This window comes from Herpailurus yagouaroundi, unplaced genomic scaffold (genome assembly GCF_014898765.1).
Source record: "Herpailurus yagouaroundi ecotype Mexico unplaced genomic scaffold, PumYag 192, whole genome shotgun sequence".
NCBI classification, from domain to species: Eukaryota; Metazoa; Chordata; class Mammalia; order Carnivora; family Felidae; genus Herpailurus; species Herpailurus yagouaroundi.
Genome location: NW_024412423.1, coordinates 5,037,825 through 5,058,090, shown reverse-complemented (window position 1 = coordinate 5,058,090; position 20,266 = coordinate 5,037,825). Strand labels below are relative to the sequence as shown.

The following is a 20,266-nucleotide window of genomic DNA, read 5'->3' as shown; positions in this document are numbered from 1 at the left end:
GCAGGTGAACAGGGAAAGGGTGCTCCTGCCACAGCCAGGGCTTGAAGTGGTGCTGCTTCACTTTTGCTTCTGTGCGGCGTCCCCACAGCAGACCGCAGTCCAGAGCCAAGATTCCTGCTGTGGAACTCGAGGCCTGACCGCAAGCTGGACGGAGGCAAGAATAGAGACCCAGGTATCTTTCCCAGCCCCGCCTCCTCACCTCCCCCCCCCCCACTTCCTGCAGGCAGGGCCACCTGCTGAGAAGCCCTGGGCTCTGTGCAGGAGAGATGGGCATATGCCAAAGCAGGAGTCGCAAGCTAGTGTCAGAATCGCCCCCAAAGTCCTTCCTTCAGCTTCTTGCAGCGCTGTTTCTGGACAGAAACCAAGCGGAAGGACGGATGCTGTGGAGTCTGCGCCTTGTACAAAGGCTCTGGCCAACCGCATTCCCCAAGCTCTCCCAGGACTTGCTTCTCTTCTCAGTTTGCTCCTTGCAGCCGCGTGCCAAGCATTCAATTAACCACCCTGCTTCTGCCCCCTCCCCAGCCAAATGGGTACCAGATGCACCATGGAGACCTCGCACAAAGGGGGGAAGAAAAACTTTACTCAGGCAAATCAGCAGAGAAAACACAATTAGGCAAAGCAAACAGAGCCAAAGAGGCAGCGGCGAAGCCAAGTGTCCGGGAGCCCACCTGCAACACATTTCCAGGAGCCCCTCAAAAACCATGCTTTTCTAATGGAGGCCATACAGAAGCCCCCGCCAGGCAAAGGGAGGCTCTGTGCCTAGCAGATCAAGACAGCCTCCACGCCAGGGGCTGGGGAAGTGGGGAGAGGGGGGGTTGCTTTTGTTCCACCCTCGCGTCTCCAGGAAGGATGTAGGTAGGGCCTGTGGCTGCTGCAAAAACACGAGAGCTCGATGCCAAGAAGCCACCAGAAAATTGGCCCCACTCCTTCCTTATCTTGCAATCTAGACTTCCAGCCAGGGCCAGGAGCAGCAGTCACTGGAAGAGGGAGGGGTTAAGGCCAGGTTTGCAATAACTCTTTTCTCTGGGAGGCCCTGCTCAGATCACTGGGCTGAGAATAACAGCTGCTGCCCCGGGGAGCAGGGCGAGGGCTCCTTGATGGCCTGTTCAGAGCATCAGGCAGCCCTGGAGGAGCTTCTGCCAACGGCAAACACCCAGAGCCCCAGGTAGCGTGATCCTGCCAGTTCCCGGGAGCAGCAGCCGAATGCGAGGTTCAGGTGTCCGCTACCAACATCACAGATCCGGAAGTACGATGTGCAGAATGGCCTCTTACCCCCGCTCAGAGTGGTACACTCTTAGCCCTCCCCCCACCCACGTGCCATCCCCAGAGTGGTACAAGGCAGGGAGGCAGTGCCGGGAGCACAGCCTCTGGCATCAGACAGAGGCTCAAATCCCAGTTTCCACCGCTTATGAGAAGCTGTGCAATGCCCAGCAAGTTACTGAACCTCTCTGGGCTTGTTTTCTCATTGGTAAACTGAAGAGGGACACCTAAGTTTGCCAGGAAGATTAAGTGAGATTTGGGCACATACGGTGGTGAATACATACCTGGCACCTGGTGGGAACTTAATACATGGCAGCAGCTTTGTGCCAAGCTTATTAGGAGGAAGCTTCGGAAATCAGGAGGTGGGAGAGAGAGGAGGGAACCGGCAGAATAAATGTGGAGCGGAGAGGTGTGAGGCCACGAAAAACCAACAGTTGAGAAACATGTAGCTGAGCGTTGGTGGAACCAGCTCGTGAGCTCTGCTAGCTTATTAGCAGAGGAAGGTTCTATTTTGACAAACCAAACCAGCCCAAAGGAGGCATCAGCCATAGGGCATCTACGTGGTGGAAATGAGCACCCAGCTCATTTCTTTTCCATCTCCAGAGCCTCGCATGGTACCTGAGCCAGCCCTGAGCCCTCCACTCCTCGCAGGGCTGTGTTGACTCTACCCACTCCCCATGCCCTTTATTGCATAAATAATGCCAGAAAGGGGGCGCCTGGGTCACTCAGTCAGTTAAGCGTCTGACTTCAGCTCAGGTCATGATCTCACGGTTCACGAGTTCCAACCCTGAGTCGGGCTCTGTGCTGAGAGCTCAGAGCCTGGAGCGTTTTTCAGATTCCGTGTCTCCCTCTCTCTTTGCCCCTCCTCTGCTCACACTCAGTCTCTGTCTCTCAAAAATAAATAAACATTAAAATAGAAAGAATGCCAGAAGGAAGTGGGAAATTCCACCTGGAAAGGCAGGCGTCCCGGAATTCTTGCAGGAGGCTGTGTCATGGCTAAGTCCCAGGAACTGGCCTGGACAGCCCAGGGGTGTGGCTGACCTCATGGGTGGCCCAGAGGTCACCACCTCTGTCCACAGGTCTGATGCCCCACGCCCCTCGGTGGGACTGGCGTCCTCTGTGAACCTCTCCTCAGAGCTGGTCAGAGCTGTGGGCCTCACGCACTCACAGGGAGAGCTGCAGGGGGGAGCCACGTGGCTGGAATCTGGAATCTTCTATCTTGTGATTTAATTTAACAGTGTAACAATGAACTTCAACCTAGAAATACAGCTTTTTCACCAGTCTCTATGCATCTATATGGTCCTGCGGCGGTCCCAGGGTGGAATGAATGGGCTGGCTGCAGTCAACTGCCCCCCAGAACACAGGGAGAGGAGTCAATACAAATTGGCAGCCAGAGACCAGCTCCTGAATGACAGAAAGGCGGCAGGGAGTCAAACCTTTGTCCCCCGTGTCCTAGGACACCACCACTGGTATTGTTCTGAATGGCACGTGAGCAGGGGCCCTTCCCCGCCGGGCACGGGTGGCGGAGAGCACAAGCTCTGCCATCAGCAGGCCTGTCAGAATTTGAGGCTAGCATCTTCTGTGTGGTCTCACGACCTCGAGACTTAATCTATTCCGCTTCAGCTGCCTGTAGCGCTCCACGACCAGGGTTTCTGTGAGGATTAGGCGGCATAAAGTATACGCAGGGCCCGGCTCAAGAGGGGCCGATCCCCTTTCTCTGTGGCTTGAGTTCACAGACCAAGTTTGCGGGGTCTGGCCAGACCTACTGTGCTGCTCCTTCAGGGCCCGAGCCCCCTGTGCCGAAACACAGTCCCTGCCGGCTCCCCATCCCCCGGACCCCACACACTCGGCCCTTCCTTCGACCTGCAGTTGTCTCTCTCCAGCTCCTCGGCACCCACAGCCGTGAGTGAGCTGCTGCAGCCACGCTCCAGTAGACAGCCCGACAGCACCTCCCCGCTCCGACCCACCCTGAACCACCCAAAAGCCACCACTCAGGACATAGGAACAAAATATGTCCCGCACAACGGCAGAAAGGTCAGAGCATAATCTTTTTCTGCGACAAACTGGACAGGACAGTACACAGGAGAGACACGTCCGTTTTCCAGGAAGCCTATAGCTTCAAGAGGTCTGAGACCCAATCTGGGCTTCAGATCTACCAGACGACGGAAAAGAAAAACCAGCAGGATAAATCTGCGGGGAAATGTGAGTTGGTTTTTTGGATGAGCAGTAACTCTGGGGCTCTGTCTTGACTTTTTTTTTTTTTTTAATTTTTTAAATGTTTATTTATTTTTGAGAGAGGGAGAGAGAGAGAGACAGAGTGTGAGTAGGGGAGGGGCAGAGAGGGAGACACAGAATCGGAAGCAGGCTCCAGGTTCTGAGCTGTCAGCACAGAGCCCGATGTGAGGCTCGAACTCATGAACCATGAGATCATGACCTGAGCTGACGTCGGACGCTTAACTGACTGAGCCACCCAGGTGCCCCTTGACTTATTTTCTATCTGTGCATGTCCGTCCTGGAGGCCAATGGGGTGGAGAAAAGGGCAGACCCTGGATGAGAGACAGTCTTGGCCTCTCCACCTGTGTCACTCACCCCAAACCGGGTAAAGCAGTCATATTTGTATTTGGGGCTTGCTTAAGTTATTCTGGGGCTCAAAGCAGAATTTTACCAAACCTCTTTCAAGCCTACTACCTGTTTCAGAACAAAAGCTGCTGGAGGAGCCAGCCTGTCTTGTCCGGGATCATGTCTTCTGTGTCTGCCCCAAGGCCTGGCACCTAGCAGGTCCTCAGTAAACGTTGTGGAGACTGAACTCCTCCGGTCTGCCGTGGATCTGTGAGAAGAGAGATAAGGCAGGTAGACATTTCGAACTCCAATCCTTGGGGCTTCAAACCCAGAGTGATGGAGCCATGTACAGGAAGGTCCATAGAGCTACAGGGATTTGATAAAATGCAGGGTGGAGAGGAGATCTCTTGGCTACTAGATTTATTTGGATCACTTATTCACTCGCTTAGATAAGGACAACCACTTGAAGGATTAAAAACAAAAACAAAAACAAAAAGACATAGTCATGCCTCAGACAACAGGTTTTTGGTTCTTCACAAGCACGAGAGAGAGAGAGAGAGAGAGAGAGAGAGAGCGCTCAAATTTTGGAACCTCCAGTAGGATTACGTTCCAACCTAGCCTAAGCCAGCCCTTCCAATCCAGTTGCTAACCACAAAGAACCCAGCTGCCCGCCGCTACGATACTACCCAGGACGCTACCCACCGGGCACCCAGGATGGCGGTATTTCAGACATTCCCAGTCCACTGGTGAGTGGAGCCTGTTCTGGTCCCTCCTCCTGGGTGAGGAAAAGGTGAGCCCTGAGAGGCATGAAATATAGCCTCTCTTCCTGATGGCCTCCATACAGCCAGTCTCCCATCTGGCCCTTCAGGATGGTTTCTGACCTGGCCTTTAATTCTGTCTACATCTTGTTGAGTGTTACCTGTAGTAGAACATGTATCTGGCAACACGTAGGACAGCAGCATGTGTTACAAGGAAATACTCCTCAACAGAAACCTTCTGGAAGGCGGGACGTCTTTGTTCTTGAAAACTACAATATAATACCACCCTAAACTGGCAGGGGGAGGCAGAGGGTTATGTGTATGAGGGGAGAAACAATTGAGTGACAAAGCCAAGACATGAATACCATGTCTCAGCAGTTAAGTCTGTGAGCAAAGTCCCTATCAGATCCCCGACACGGGCAATACGCCTGCAGACTGAGCGGCTGCCACCAAGAGAACGTGGGGCCAACGTGACATTTAGCTCTCCTTTACTCCCAACTAGTGCAACATTCTCTAGACAGGCCAACTCTTCCTAACAATGGTAGCAGAAACGCATGCTAGTTTTTTAAGTTATGTATTTATTTTGAGAGAGAGAGCATGTGTATGCATCCACAAGCGGGGAAGGGGCAGAGAGAGAGGGAGAAAGAGAATCCTAAGCAGGCTCCATGCTGTCACTGCAGAGCCCAATGCAGGGCTTGATCCCACAAATCATGAGATCGGGACCTGAGCCGAAACCATGAGTTGGACGCTCAACCAACTGAGCCACCCAGGAGCACCAGTGCATCCTAATTTTAACCTCTAAGAAGTGAGTAAACATGGGTATCTAACAAGACTTTAGTAACTAATAATTCACAGCTTCCGAACTTATTTATGCTTTTCAAGGAATCATCTCAGAAAACCTTATGTTTTAAAATCCAGATCGCGGGGCGCCTGGGTGGCACAGTCAGTTAAGTGTCTGACTTCAGCCAGGTCACGATCTCGCGGTCCGTGAGTTCGAGCCCCGCGTCAGGCTCTGGGCTGATGGCTCGGAGCCTGGAGCCTGTTTCCGATTCTGTGTCTCCCTCTCTCTCTGCCCCTCCCCTGTTCATGCTCTGTCTCTCTCTGTCCCAAAAATAAATAAAACGTTGAAAAAAATTAAAAAAAAATAAAATAAAATAAAATCCAGATCGCTTGCTTCTCCCTAACTATCCACAGATCACTTGTGGCTTCAGCATTGAGAGTTCTGTGTAATGTCCACAGGCCCCTGTTTCTCCTGCCCCCACCCATGAAATGTAGGTGGCACCGTCCCCCCCCACCCAAACACAACAAGACAAAACCCAATGACCCAGCAATGGGCCTCCAACCAACTCCAGTCAGTTGCTGAACAACTTTGTCCCCTTTGTGGTTAAGAACATCGCCTGCCTCCCCTCCGTGGCTTCTGCTCTGTTAGGCAGCTTACTTAAAAAAATAAATTTTTTTTAATCTTTATTCTTGAGAGAGAGAGAGAGAGAGAGAGAGAGAGACAGAGCACAAGCAGAGGAGGGGCAGAGAGAGGGGGAGACACAGAATCTGAAGCAGGCTCCAGGCTCTGAGCGGTCAGCATGGAGCCCATTTTGGGGCTCGACCTCACAAACCATGAGATCACGACCTGAACCGAAGCTGGCTGCTTAACTGACTGAGCCACCCAGGTGCCCCTATGCAGCTTACTTTTAATAGCCCAACCACGCCCTCAGACACAGTCTTCTTGCCTGCCCTGCTGCTCCCCTCTGTACTTGCTTGAACAATTTGTAATGGAACTGGGTATGGCAAAAAGGTAAATATTTTGAAGAGAAGGGAAAGGAAAGGAAGGAGTCAGGCCTCAGGACTAATGCAACAAAGGACCTGACTACTTCCAGATTCTTCCGTTTCCAATCTCCTCTCCCACCTCCTCTGGTGTCCAGTCCATTTTCCTAAGGTTAGCTTCCTTCACCTGGTTGGAAACTGGCCATGAGCCACTCGCACAACATACAGCCTGTCATGAGAGAGGGATTAATCTCTTTCTACAGTGTATGTGCACACACACACAATCCTAGACAAGGATTCTGAGTGACCTGGCCTCGTGCCAGGGTCTGCATGTTTGAGTCCCCTTCTCCCCAGTTCACATGTTGAAATTCTAACCCCCCAAAGTGATGGTATTAGTAGATGGCGACTTTGGGAGGTGGTTAGTTCATGAAGGAGGATTGTTGCCTTATCAAAGAGGATCCAGAGAGATCCCTAGCTCCTCCCACCACGTGAGGACACAACGAGAAGTCTGCAGCCTGGAAGAGTGCTCTTACTTGCCCCCCACCCAGCACCCTGATCTCAGACTTCCAGCCTCTAGAATTGTGAGACATGAATTTCTATTGTTTATAAGCCATCCAGTCTGTGGTATTTTTAGCAGCCCAAACAGAGTAGATACTCGGTAATCAAGACAATCAGGTTTTGTGCCCATTTCCATGACTATTGGGTATTATGATTGAAAGTACCGATAAAAGGATGTGGAAGGAATGGAAGGTAAATTCCTCCAAAGAAAAGGGGGGGGTGTTGTTTCAAGATGAAAAGAAGGGTGATTACAGGCCAAAAGAAATGATGCCCACTATACCTTCCTTAACCAGAATCTTTCTCAAAATACACTGCTTAAGATTGCTATGGCCCAAAGTGTCCCTCAGACAACTTTCCTGTGACTATTCTTCTCACACTCACAGGTGACATTCATATCACATTGTTCCAGAGCCCAAGACAAGAATGTTTTAAAATCTCCAGTTGTTCATTATATGTGCAGACACAAACACACACACACACACACACACACACACACACACACACAGTTGTATTTTAAAGTTGTATTATAAAACCCCCCACAGGGATACCTGGGTGGCTCAGTCGGTTAAGCATCTGACTCTTAATTTCGGCTCAGGTCATGACCTCGTGGTCATGGGATCAAGCCCCAAGTTGGGCTCCACACTTGAGTGAGGAGCTGCTTGGGATTCTCTCTCTCCCTTTCTCTCTGTCCCTCCCCTTTATCATGCATATGCTTGCTCTCTCTCTCTCTCTCTCTCTCTCAAAATCAATCAATCAATCAATCAATCCACCCGTCCCACAAATTATTATCACTGTTTATACAATCAAAGTTCATTTAGGCTTACCTGCATATTTTCCATTTTATTCTCACTTTATTCCTTCCATTTTACACGTTCCATCTGGAATCACTATCTTCCTGCCTAAAGTACATGCTTTAGAATTTTCTTTGGTGTGAGTCTATCAATGGAAAAATCTCTCCATCTTTTTGTTATGATTCTAGATTTTATGTTTGTATATTTTATTTCTTCTTACTCTTAAAAAAGTTTTTTTTAATGTTTACTTATTTTTGAGAGAGAGACAGAGAGACAGAGAGAGAGCACGAGCAGGGGAGGGGCACAGAGAGGGAGACACAGAATCCGAAGGAGGCTCCAAGCTCCCAGCTGTAATCACAGAGCCCTATGTGGAGCCCAAACCCATGAGCCATGAGATCATGACCTGAGCCAAAGTTGGACACTCACCTGACTGGGCCACCCAGGTGCCCCTATTTCTTCTTACTCTTGAAGACTATTTGCGTGGGTATAGAATTCTATGCTGGTAGAATTTTATTCTTTCAACATATGGACCTCATCACTTTACTGGTCACTAGCTTCCATGTAATTGTTGAGAAGCCAGCTGTCACTCTAGTAGCTATTCCTTTGTTGATAACCTTTTTTTCTGTACCTGTTTTGTGATTTTCTCTTTGGTTTGGTTTTCTGTGCATCACTGTGAAGGGTGCATTTCTCTCTGTTTATACTGTTTGGCATATGGCGGGTCCCTTAAATCTGTGGTTTTAGTTCTAGAAATTTATCAGCAATCATCTCTTTTAATTTGCCTCTATTCTGTTCTTTCCCTCTTCTTTTGGAACTGTTTTTACACTTATTTTAAGTCTTCTTACACTATCACTTGTGTTTCTCATCCTCTCCTGTATTTTTCCTTTCTTTAATTAATTTGTTTTTTGTTCTTTCTGTACTGTGGTTGAGAGAATTTCTTTTGATCTATTTTCCAATTTACTAATTCTCTCTTCAGTCTGATCTAATGTGCTAATAATCTGATTTACTGAATTCTTAATTTAAATTATATCATTTTTAATTCTAGACATTCTATTTGGCTCTTTTTTAAACATCTGCTATATCACTATTCATACTTTCCAATTTTTTGCTGATAAAATTGACCTTAATAAGAGCTTTATAGTCTGTATATGATAATTCTGATCTTTTAAAATCTATTTATGTTATATCTTTGAGCTGGTTCTTGCTCAAAGTGTCTTATTTCCTTGTATGTTTAGTTTTCCTTGAATGCATGCTGGCCACTGTACTTAAAAGTAAGATGTTTTTAGAAATAATTCAAAGCTAACAAAGATAAAGTTACCTTCCTTCAGAAAGGACTTTTGTTTTCTTTGCTCATCACCAGTCTGGGATCACCTTAATCCAAGTTCAGGGCTGGAAGTTGTTTTGGACCAAGGTGATGTTAACTCAGGCTGCAAGGCTGAGGGGTGGGGGAGGGAGGGAGGGAGGGAGGGAGAGGAAGAAGAAGGAGGAAGAGAAGGAGGAGGAGGGGAGAAAAAGAAAAGGAAGAAAAGGAGGAGAAGGAGGAGGGGAAAGGGAAGGATGAGGAGGAATGAAGAGAAACTGAATAAAGAAGGAATCACTTTTGATTCATCATTTTGAGGATGAAACCAACCAGGTACCAGCTTAATAGGTATACGGAAGAATGGGTATCAGACTTACATCTTGAGCTGCAAATCCTTGTCTTTAATTTCTGTTTCCCCTGTCACAAAAGAGGTCCTCACAACTACAGCTCAGACAGCAGTTGTTTCTTCCATAGTAGCTAATGCCCTCAGAGTAAAAGTTGCTTTGAGTGAGTAACTCACATTTCCAAGATTTCGCCTTGGTAATTCTTCCCTAACAACTAGGCTCCATAGTACTTTAAAATTGTAATTTTGGGGTGCCTGGGGGGCTCAGTCGGTTCAGTATCTGACTCTTGATTTCAGCTCAGGTCATGATCTCACGGTTTGGTGGGTCTGAATCCCGCTCTGGCTCTGTGCTGACAGTGCAGAGCTTGCCTGGGATTCTCTTTCTTTGGCCCTCTCTCTGCCCCTCCCCCATTTGTTCTGTCTCTCCAAATAAATAAATAAACTTAAAAAATTCTTTTAATTGTAGTTTTTATATTTCATCTGGAGTTTTGATTTTTCCAAGAAGAAAAGCTAATCAAAATTTCCTACCTAAGCATTTCAGGAGGTATTATTATATCACATGTTAATAACAAATGTCAAAGCATAAATTATAAAAGTAATCTGAGATACCATTATCAGAGGTATATTATTAAAATTAAAGTTATAGTAAACTTCTTTTCAGAATTCTTTGTATGCATACATCAACATTATTCTATATAAACCTATGTTACTAGCTAGTAACTTCTGCCCAATAGGATCATTTTCCATGTTACTATAGATCTCACCATTTATAATGCTTGGATAAGAACCATATCTAACACTTACTGAGGACTTACTACGTGCATGGACTTTCAATGTAATTAATTCATTTAATCTTTGGAACAACTTTCTGAAATAAATTTTAATAGGTTATGAAGCTATTGTAGAGATTTTAAAACATTTTCTTGATTAGGAAAAATAGGCAAAAAAGATATTAAATAATGTGATCAGAATCACACAGGTGATAAGTGGTAGGGCCAGATTTGAATTCTGACAGACTGACTCCCAAGACTCTGCTTATTTTTTTTTAAGTTTATTTATTTATTTTGAGGGTTTGGGAGGGGCAGAGAGGGAAGGAAGGAGGGGCAGGGAGAGAGAGGAAGAGAGAATCCCAAGCAGGCTCTGCACTGTTAGTGTGGAGTCTGAGGTGGGGCATGAACCCGTGAACTGTGAGATCATGACCTAAGCTGAAATCAAGAGCTTAACTGACTAAGCCACCCGGGCATCCCTGAAGCCTATGCTTGTAAGAGCTGTGGAGTACATAGCATTTCACTGTATTCCACTTAATGTATTAAATCAAGCCACATACTCATGGATTATTAAATTACTCAAAGTCTGTTTTGCTATTATATAAAAATAAGTTAAAACAATTCCTTGCTATACATCTTTATGTACTTATTTACCTATGTCCTCAGAATAAATACCTGCAAAGAGAACTGCCATGTCAAGACTATACATGTTTAGGGTCACCTGGATGGTTAGTTAGTTGAGAATCCGAGTCTTGATTTAAGCTCAGGTCATGGTCCCAGGGTACTACCCCCATGTCTAGCTCTACGTTGAGCTCTGCGTCAAGCCCCATGTCGGGCTCGGCTTCAAGAGTGGAGCCTGCTTAAGACTCACTCTCACTCTCTCTCTCTCTCTCTCTCTCTCTCTCTCTCTCGCACACACACACACACACACACACACACACACACACAAAGAGTGTATACATTGAAAATTTTAGATTTTGATACATATTGCCAAATTGCCCTCCAGAAAGTTTTGCCAATTCACAGTCCCTCCATCACATCAATTTTATAAAAGTGCCGATTCATTGGCAGCATGCTTTTTAGCCCTGAGTTTTGTTAATATTTCCCTTCTTTGATGCTCTGAGCATTATTCTCTGCGTTTCTTTCCAAACTGTGCTTCTGAACTGTGACTGTCTGGCGGGCTATCTGGATCCCTATGTATTGCATTTCCTCTGTTCAGCCTTGACTTTGCTCTGCTTTCCCCCCCTTCATTAGTTTGTCCCGTGGAAAGTTCATCATGCTGGTTACATTTCCTTTCAGGACAGAAAGCGGTCTTTAGGATGCAGGATTATTCAGAGTCTCTCAAACCACATTTTCTGGTTAGGATGCAGTTACCTGAGTGACAAAGATATTAATTTCAAGGCTGAAAGTATTTTCTCTCTTTATGCTCCAGAATCTGCTCACTTCCTCTCACCTTTCTAATCAAAGAAACTGAATGACTGGCAGTATCTCAGCAGTTTTTTCCAAGCCTGTAAAGTCTTCTACTTAACAGTGGGCGGGCTTTAGAGAATGCAGATTGAAACCTGTTGCATTATGGAAGGTGAATCCACAACCCATCTAAGAGCTGTGTTATTATGGTCAAACAACTTCAGTCTAGAGACTGGAACAGAATTTTCAAGGTAACTCTCCTTCCTCCCTTCCTTCCTTGTTTCCTTCCTCATACATTTCTTTCTATATCATTTTAAAAAAAGTTTTTATTTGCTTCTTTTCGGGGGGGGGGGGATAAGTGGGGGGGGGGAACAGAGAGAGAGGGAGACACAGAATCTGAAGCAGGCTCCAGGCTCTGAGCTGTCAGCACAGAGCCCGACGTGGGGCTTGAACTCACAGACCGCAAGATCATGACCTGAGCCGAAGTTGGACACTTAACCGACCCAGCCACCCAGGCGACCCCCAAAAGAACAATTCTTAAAATTCCACTTCTCTCTTCATTCTACTTCTCTCATATATTCCATATCCTTCCCCCTTGTATTTCTCTCTCAAATTTCCTCCCTACAGTTTGCCTGTTACCCCTTATCTTTCCCCTTTTCTTCCAAATCTGCAACTGAAGCTCAGAGACTACCTCTAAAAATGGCAGATTTCCTTGGAGGGCAAAGGAGAGAGAAAAAACTGAGCAGAGGAAACTGAAAAACAAGATCCTTCTCCCATGGAAGGCAATGGAAATGCTAGAAAATGGAAAAAACTATATGCTAATAATCATTTTTCATCCCAGCAGAAACACAATGCACCGTGTTTTAACAGGAGTCCAAGTATTTTTTGGTCCTTTCCTTCTGATAAGCTGATGAACAGGAGTGATAACATGCAGGTAAACCCTGTGGCTGGGTGGGGGTGTCAGGACAATGAAGTGACCAGGTGTGATTTCCTGACTTGGGGGAGACAGGAGAGTTACACTTGGCTGTCACCGATATCAGAGCAAGCCGATGCCACAGTGCCAAAAAATGTTAGAGATTAGAGAAAGGAGTCTCAAAGGTCCTGAGCTTATCATGCTCTAAACTCTGTTCTTTGGAACACTAGGTCACATTTAGATAGTTGGTGGGGGGGGGGGGGGGGGGGAAGAAGAAAAAGAAACTATAAACTAAACAGTCAAACAATATTCCTTACTACAGGATCGCTCTGACATGTTATATGGTAATATGAATTACATATCTCCATGAGGAAGATATGAAATGTTGCTTTAATATATTTTTCATTTTTTTAAACATTTATTTCTTTTTGACAGACAGAGAGAGACAGAGTGCAAGCAGGGGAGAGGCAGAGAGAGAGGGAGACACAGAATCTGAAGCAGGCTCCAGGCTCTGAGCTGTCCAACGTGGGGCTCGAACCCATGAACCGGGAGATCATGACCTGAACCGAAGTTGGATGCTTAGCTGACTGAGCCACCCAGGAGCCCCAATATTTCTTAATTTGACCACAGGACTCTTCTCCTTCTGGAAGCCCTAATTTTTACAACAAAATTTGGGTAAGAGTGGGTATATTTGTATTTCTGTCTTCATTTTTATGGATGAGATGTTTTATAGCTCCACATGCTTTATTTGGTAACAATGCACACAGTGACTGTGGGGGGAATTGTACAATAGGATGCAAGGGGTTTCTTTATGTTTAAAATTTTGTAAGGCATTAAAGATTTGAATTTTTCTAAACGCCCTTTAAGCTGACTTAAAAAAAATACATGCCAATCATAGAAAATTCATAAAATATATGTGATCCAGAAGATATGGAAAATCTTATCAAGAAGAGAGCGCACAATTCCAGGATACTGAGTTATCCAGAAATAATCCTCTTAACGTGTTGTGTATTTGTTCTTGTGTTTGTACGTAATACGATGTGAGCATGTGAATGTGTACACATAGGTTTTTAGCAAAATTAGGGTTATAATAGTTATGACACTTTGCATCGTTTCAACACATTATTTTTAAGGGCTATTCCTTCATTTGTATGGCTGAACTAAATTTATTGAACTCTTTCCATGTCAGCAAATACCTATCTCTAATCTTTCACTGTTCTAAGTAACACCATGATGACCATCTTGTATATAAATCTTTGTTTTTACTTCTGCTTAATTTTCTCAAGATAAATACCCCAAACTGTAATTGCTACATTAAAAACTTTAAAAAAAAAATCTGCTACACGTCACCACACTGCTTTAGAGAAAGATACATGATACTTATTGCATAGACCTCATTTCATGTTAGCACATGAAGGATGCTCTCATCTATTTTAACAGCTGCCTGGCATTCGCTGTAAAAATGAACTACAATTTTTTAAGTTTATTTATTTATCTTGACAGGTAGGGAGAGGCAGAGAAAGGAGGGAGAGAGAGAGAATCCCAAGCATGCTCCATGCTGTCAGTGCAAGAGCCGACGTGGGGCTCAATCCCACAAACTGTGAGATCATGGCCTGTGCCGAAAATCAAAAGTCTGACGCTTAACGGACTGAGCCCTCCAGGCATCCCTGTATTACAAATTTTTAAACCAATTGTCTATTGATGGACATTTGTGTGATTACCAAAGAGAAGAGAAGAGAAAAGAAAAGAAAAGAAAAGAAAAGAAAAGAAAACCATTTCACATGTGTACAGAAATATGCAGACCATGTTCTTAAAAGCAGAACACTCTGCGAGTGTTCTGCAAGATGAACAAACATTTCTAATACATTTTAACTTGACAAACGAACGATGTCTTGCAATACAAGTAGTACATGATGCCGAATGTCACGTGATCACAACTGAGCCAATGGTTCTTCTCTCTCTCACTGCGGGATTGTGGGTGATGGTCTCCCACGCTCAGATGCTTGGTCTCAGGCTGTGGTGTTTGGCAGAAATCAGTGATTTTTCAGAAGGTTGGAAGGTGCCCACAACTGGAACTAGTGTATTTTTTGTCACTTCAAAGCACTATGGACAGTCCTTTGCTTTTCCACCCAAGAGCAAGCTTAGGAATGCTTTGCTTCATTCTAGGTCATTGGACAGGTTCCTTGTTAAAGTTGTATGAAAAAAAAAAAGATTCCATTGAGCCAATAGATAGCAGTGTTTCCGTTAGTGATCATGAAAAGTCAATCTCCACAATAACCCCCCTCTTTCTAGTCTCCCTCACACCAGCCACGAAGGTTTTCAAAGGTAAGCGTAGGTCGATTTATTTTTCTTTATATTTTATATTTTCTTTATTATTTTGTATTATGTTATAGTATTGTAATCATTTTTATATGAATATTCTTGGGTTGTGGAACGAATCATCTCAGTTTCCATTATTTCTTATGGGGAAATTCACTTTGGTATAGTAGTGCTTTGGATTACAAGCATGTTTCCGGAATGAATTATGCTGACAAACCAAGGTTTTACTGTATTAACAAAATTCCACATGGAGATTGTGCTGCTTTATATTCAAAACAATAATAGTATGAAAGGGCTTGTTTCCCCTGTTTAAGTGCAGCCCTTGGTAAGAACAGAATGCTCTGGCATTCTGTGTTGGTAAATTATTAACAACTGGACTTCCAGCAAGAAAAAAACTTAGGTTTAGCTCTCTCCCTCTTCTCCTCTGTTTATTCGTTCATTCATTCATTCATTCATTCATTCATCTTAAAGTAGGCTCCATGCCCATTTGGGGCTCCAATACAACACTGAGATCAAGAGTCGCCAGCACTTTTCACAGAGCTAGAACAAATAATCCTAAAATTTGTATGGAACCACAAAAGACCCTGAATAGCCAAAGCAATCCTGAAAAAGAAAAGCAAAGCTGGAGGTATCAAGATTCTGGATCTCAAGCTATATTACAAAGCTGTAGTCATCAAGAAAGTATGGTAGTGGCACAAAAACAGACACATAGATCAATGCAACAGAAGAGGAAACCCAGAAATGGACCCACAACTATATGGTCGACTCATCTTCAACACAGCAGGAGAGAATATCCAATGGAATAAAGACAGTCTCTTGAGCAAGTGGAGCTGGGACAATGACATGAAGAATGAACCTGGACCACTTTCTTGCCCCAGGCACAAAACTAAACTCAAAATGGAGGAAAGACCTCAATGCGAGACTGGAAACCATCACACCCCTAGAGGAAAACACAGGCATCAACCTCTTTGACCTTGGCTGCAGCAACTTCTTACTAGACATGTTGCCGGAGGCCAGGGAAACAAAAGCAAACATGACCTACTGGGGCTTCATCAAGATAAAAAGCTTCTGTACGGCAAAGGAAACAATCAACAAAACTAAAAGTCTACGGAATGAGAGAAGGTATTTGCAAAACACGTATCTGATAAAGGGTTAGCATCCAAAACCTATAAAAAACGAATCAAACTCAACACCCCAAAAACAAATAGTCCAGTTAAGAAATGGGCAGAAGACATAATAGACATTTCTCCAAAGAAGACCTACAGATGGCTAACAGGCACAGGAAAAGATACTCGACATCACTCATCATCAGGGAAATACAAATCAAAACCACAATGCAGGGCACCTGGGTGGCTCAGTCGGTTAAGCGTCAGACTCTTGATTTTGGCTCACGTCATGATCTCACCATCATGGGATGGAGTCCTGGGTCCAGCTCCATGTGGACAGCCCAGAGCCTACTTGGGATTCTCTCTCTCCCTTTCTCTCTGGCTTTCCCCAGTTCATGCTCCCTCTCTCTCTCAAAATAAAAACAATAAACAAAAACAAAAACAAAAACCCACAATGGGACTGTCAACCTGTCAGAATGGCTATAATTAACACAGGAAACAAGAAGTTGGTGAGGATGTGGAAAAAAGGGAACCATTTTACACTCTTGGTAGGAATGCAAACTGGTGTAGCCACTCTGGAAAACAGTATGGAGGTTCCTCAAAAAGTTAAAAATAGAACTACCCCAAGGGGCACCTCAGTGGCTCAGTCGGTTAAGTGTCTGACCTCGGCTCAGGTCATGATCTCGCAGTTTGTGGGTTCGAGCCCCGCGTCGGGCTCTGGGATGACAGCTTGGAGCCTGGAGCCTGCTTCAGATTCTGTGTCTCCTGTCTCTCTGCCCTTCCCCTGTTCATGCTCTGTCTCCCTCAAAAATAAACATTTTAAAAAAATAGAACTACCCTAAGACCCAAAAATTGCACTACTAAGTATTTGCCCAAAGGATACAAAAATACAAGTTCGAATAGCCACATGTACCCCAATGTTGATAGCAGAATTACCAATAATGGCCAAACCGTGGAGAGAGCCCAAACATCCATCAACTGATGAATGGGTAAATTAGATGTGGTACGTGTGTGTGTGTGTGTGTGTGTGTGTGTGTGTATAATTAGAAATAATATATTAATGATATTATTACATGTAATAAATATAAATATATTTATAAGTAATATGACATATAAAATAATATAAATAATATAATAATTATAAAATATATACAATTGAATATTACACAGCTATCAAAAAGAATGAAATCTTGCCATTCACAATGATGTAGATGGGGCTACAGTGTATTATGCTAAGCAAAATCAGTCAGAGAAAGGCAAATATCATATTATTTCACTCATATGTGGAATTTAAGAAACAAAACAGACTGATGAACATAGGCAAAGGGAAAAAAATTGGGAGGCAAACTATAAGAGATGGTTAAATGTTGAGAACAAACTGAGGGTTGATGGAGGGAGGAGGTGGGGTATGGGCTACATGGCTGATGGGTATTAAGAAAGGCACTTGGGACGAGCACTGGGTGCTATATGTAAGTGATGAATCACTCAATTCTACTCCTGAAATCAATATTACACTGTATGTTAACTAACTAGAGCTGAAATAAAAATTTGAAAAAAAATTGTCACATGCTCTATCAACTGAGCCAGCCAGGTGCCCCTCTTCTTGCACTTTAAAGGTGTCATTTTCACATGTTCTTGAGAAGGCTGCTGTCACATTTAGCTTTATTTCTCTAGATGTAATGTATTATTTTTACGCTTAAAAAGTCCTTTTTAATGTTTATTTATTTTTGAGAGACAGAGACAGAGCACGAGTGGAGGAGGGGCAGAGAGAGAGACAACAGAATCTGAAGCAGGCTCCAGGCTCCGAGCTGTCAGCACAAAGCTCAATGCAGGGCTCAAACTTACGTACCGTGAGATCATGACCTGAGCCAAAGTCGGACACTTAACCGAGCCACCCAGGTGCCCCTATTTTTATGCTTCCTAACCTTCATTTATTCCTTTTTAATGTTCTTTCTTTCTTTGTGTAGATTCAAGTTTCTGACCAAACCATTTTCCTTCTCTCTGAAGAACTTATTTTAACATTTCTTGCAAGGGAGATGCACTGCCAACAAATTCCCTTAATTTTTGGTTGTCTGAGAAAGTCTTTCCTTTTCTCTTTTGAAGATACTTTCACAGCACACAGAATTCTAAATTGGTGTGGTGATTTTATTTTTGTCTTTCTCTCTCAACACTTCAAATATTTCTCTCCACTCTCTTGCTTGTGTGGCTTCTAAGGGTAAGGTGGGTGCAACTGTTATCTTTGTTCCTTTTTAGGTAAGCTTTCCCCCCCTTCAAGAATTTTTCTTACTTTTTGAAAATTCTGTAGGTTTAATATGATACGTGTAGCTATAGTTTTTCCTTTTTATGGTTTTTTTTTTTTTTAGTTTTTGCATTTATCTTGCTCTGTGTTTCTGAGTTTTGGATCTGTGGCTTGGTGTCTGACATTGATCTGGAGGAAATTCTCAATCATTATTGCTGTAATGCAGTAATGCAGCAACATCCAACAATGCTGTTGGATATTGTTGGATATTCCGTTCCATTAAAAAAAAAAAGGTTTTTTTAATGTTTATTTATTTTTGAGAGAGAGAGACAGAATGTGAGTGGGGGAGGGGCAGAGTGGAGGAGACACAGAATCCCAAGCAGGCTCCAGGCTCTGAACTGTCAGCAGAGAGCCCAATGTAGGGCTCAAACCCATGAACTGCATGATCATGACCCGAGCCGAAGTTGGACTAACCAACTGAGCCACCCAGGTGTCCTTCTGTTCCATTTTTTAAAGGCTTTTTTTTTTTACCCTGGTTTTTCATTCTTAACGTTTTTATTCTCTCATCTTCAAGCTCAGAGATTATCTGTTCAGCTGTATCCAGTCTATTAATGCCTACTACTAGGCATTCTTCATTTTCATTACTGTGAATTTAAAAATTTTTTCTAAATTACATTTATTTATTTTTGATAGAGAGAGACAGAGCACAAGTGGGGGAGGGGCAGAGAGAGAGGGAGACACAGAATCCGAAGCAGGCTCCAGGCTCCGAGCCGTCAGTGCAGAGCCTGACGCGGGGCTCAAATTCACAGACCGTGAGATCATGACCTGAGCTGCAGTCAGAGGGTCAACCGAGTGAGCCACTCAGGTGCCTCTCCATTACTGTGATTTTTAATTCCAGCATTTCTTTTTGCTTCTTAGAATTTCTACCTCGCTGCTTATATTATCCATCTATTCTTGCATGTTGTCTATTTTTTCTGTTAGAGCCCTTAATGTATTCATCATAGTTATTTTTTGGAGGGGGTGAGGGGAAGAGGCAGAGGATGAGGGAGAGAGAGAACCTCAAGCAGAGTTCCACACCCAGTGCAGAGCCTGATGTGGGGCTCGATCTCATGATCGTGAGAGCGTGACCTAAGCTGAGATCAAGAGTTGTACACTTAACCAATTGAGCCACCCTGGTGCCCCAATCATAGTTGCTTTAAATTTCCAACCCGATAATTCCAACATCTCTGCCATGTCTCAGTCTGATTCCACCTCTTGCTCTGTCTCTTCAAACTATGTTTTGCCTTTATAAGCCTTGTAACTTTTCGGTGAAAGTCTCATATGCTATATTGGGTAAAAGAAACAGTGGTAAAGAGGTCTTTAGTTATGTGGTGGTAGGGAATGAGGAAAGGGGAAGCATTCTGTTCTACAATCAGGTCTCAGTGTTTTAGTGAGCCCGTGCCTCTGACAGTGAACTTCACAAGAGTTCCTCAATGTTTTTCCCTCTTGGGTGGGACAGGATGGCTAGAGGGGACTGGAGTTGGGTACTTCCCTTCCCCCAACTTGTTTAGGCTCTAGGAAAACCCCATTAGATGAAGCTCTGATAAAATAGTTTTTTCTCAAGTGTAGGCCTGGTTAAGAACAGAATGTCCTGGCACATTTCAAAAATGTGTCCCTCCCCTCCTCATTCCACATAAGCTTGAGGGATTTTTTCCTCCAATATTCATCATGAGAACCTGGTAGGGCTCCTGGTGGTGAAACAGCTGAAGTGTGAAGGCTCCTCTCTGACTAGTCCCTCTGGAGTTTTGAACTCTCCAGCTCATCCACACTGAGCCTTCGGCAATTCATCATTTACAGTGCAGGTATTCTACCTGGTAATGGTTCCCACAGAGCTTTGTGCACATGGGTTTCTGCTCCAGTACACTGTGATTCTCTGAACCTGTCTTTCTCTCTGATGTGGGGGGCAGGTGTTTGCCCTATGACCTCACTTCTCTGACAGATCTAAGAAGAGTTGTTGATTTTTCAGTTAGTTCAGCTTTTTACTTATTAGGACTCAGTGACGGGTTCCAAAAGCCTTACATACCAAACCAGAAGGCTGGGTGTCTTTTAAGACACACGCTTTATTACTGGCTTTCAGCAATTTGATTATGATGTGCTTTGGTATGTTTTTGTTATGTTTTTTCTGTGTCAGGCTCATTGAGTTTCTTGG

General features: G+C 44.3%; 1 protein-coding gene across 5 annotated transcripts in view; it reads right to left on the bottom strand.

Annotated features, from left to right (window-relative positions):
• The window catches only part of LOC121010561 (uncharacterized), a 70,676-nt gene that overhangs the window by 13,411 nt on the left and 36,999 nt on the right, over positions 1–20,266 (bottom strand). For all 5 annotated transcript variants that reach the window (XR_005781226.1, XR_005781227.1, XM_040444283.1 and 2 more), the window contains one exon: positions 3,949–4,087. Coding sequence is in view for 3 of the 5 variants with exons in the window: in XM_040444283.1 (XP_040300217.1) it covers positions 3,949–4,087 (139 nt within the window). In the remaining 2 variants the exon portion in view is untranslated. The remainder of the gene's footprint in view (positions 1–3,948; positions 4,088–20,266) is intronic.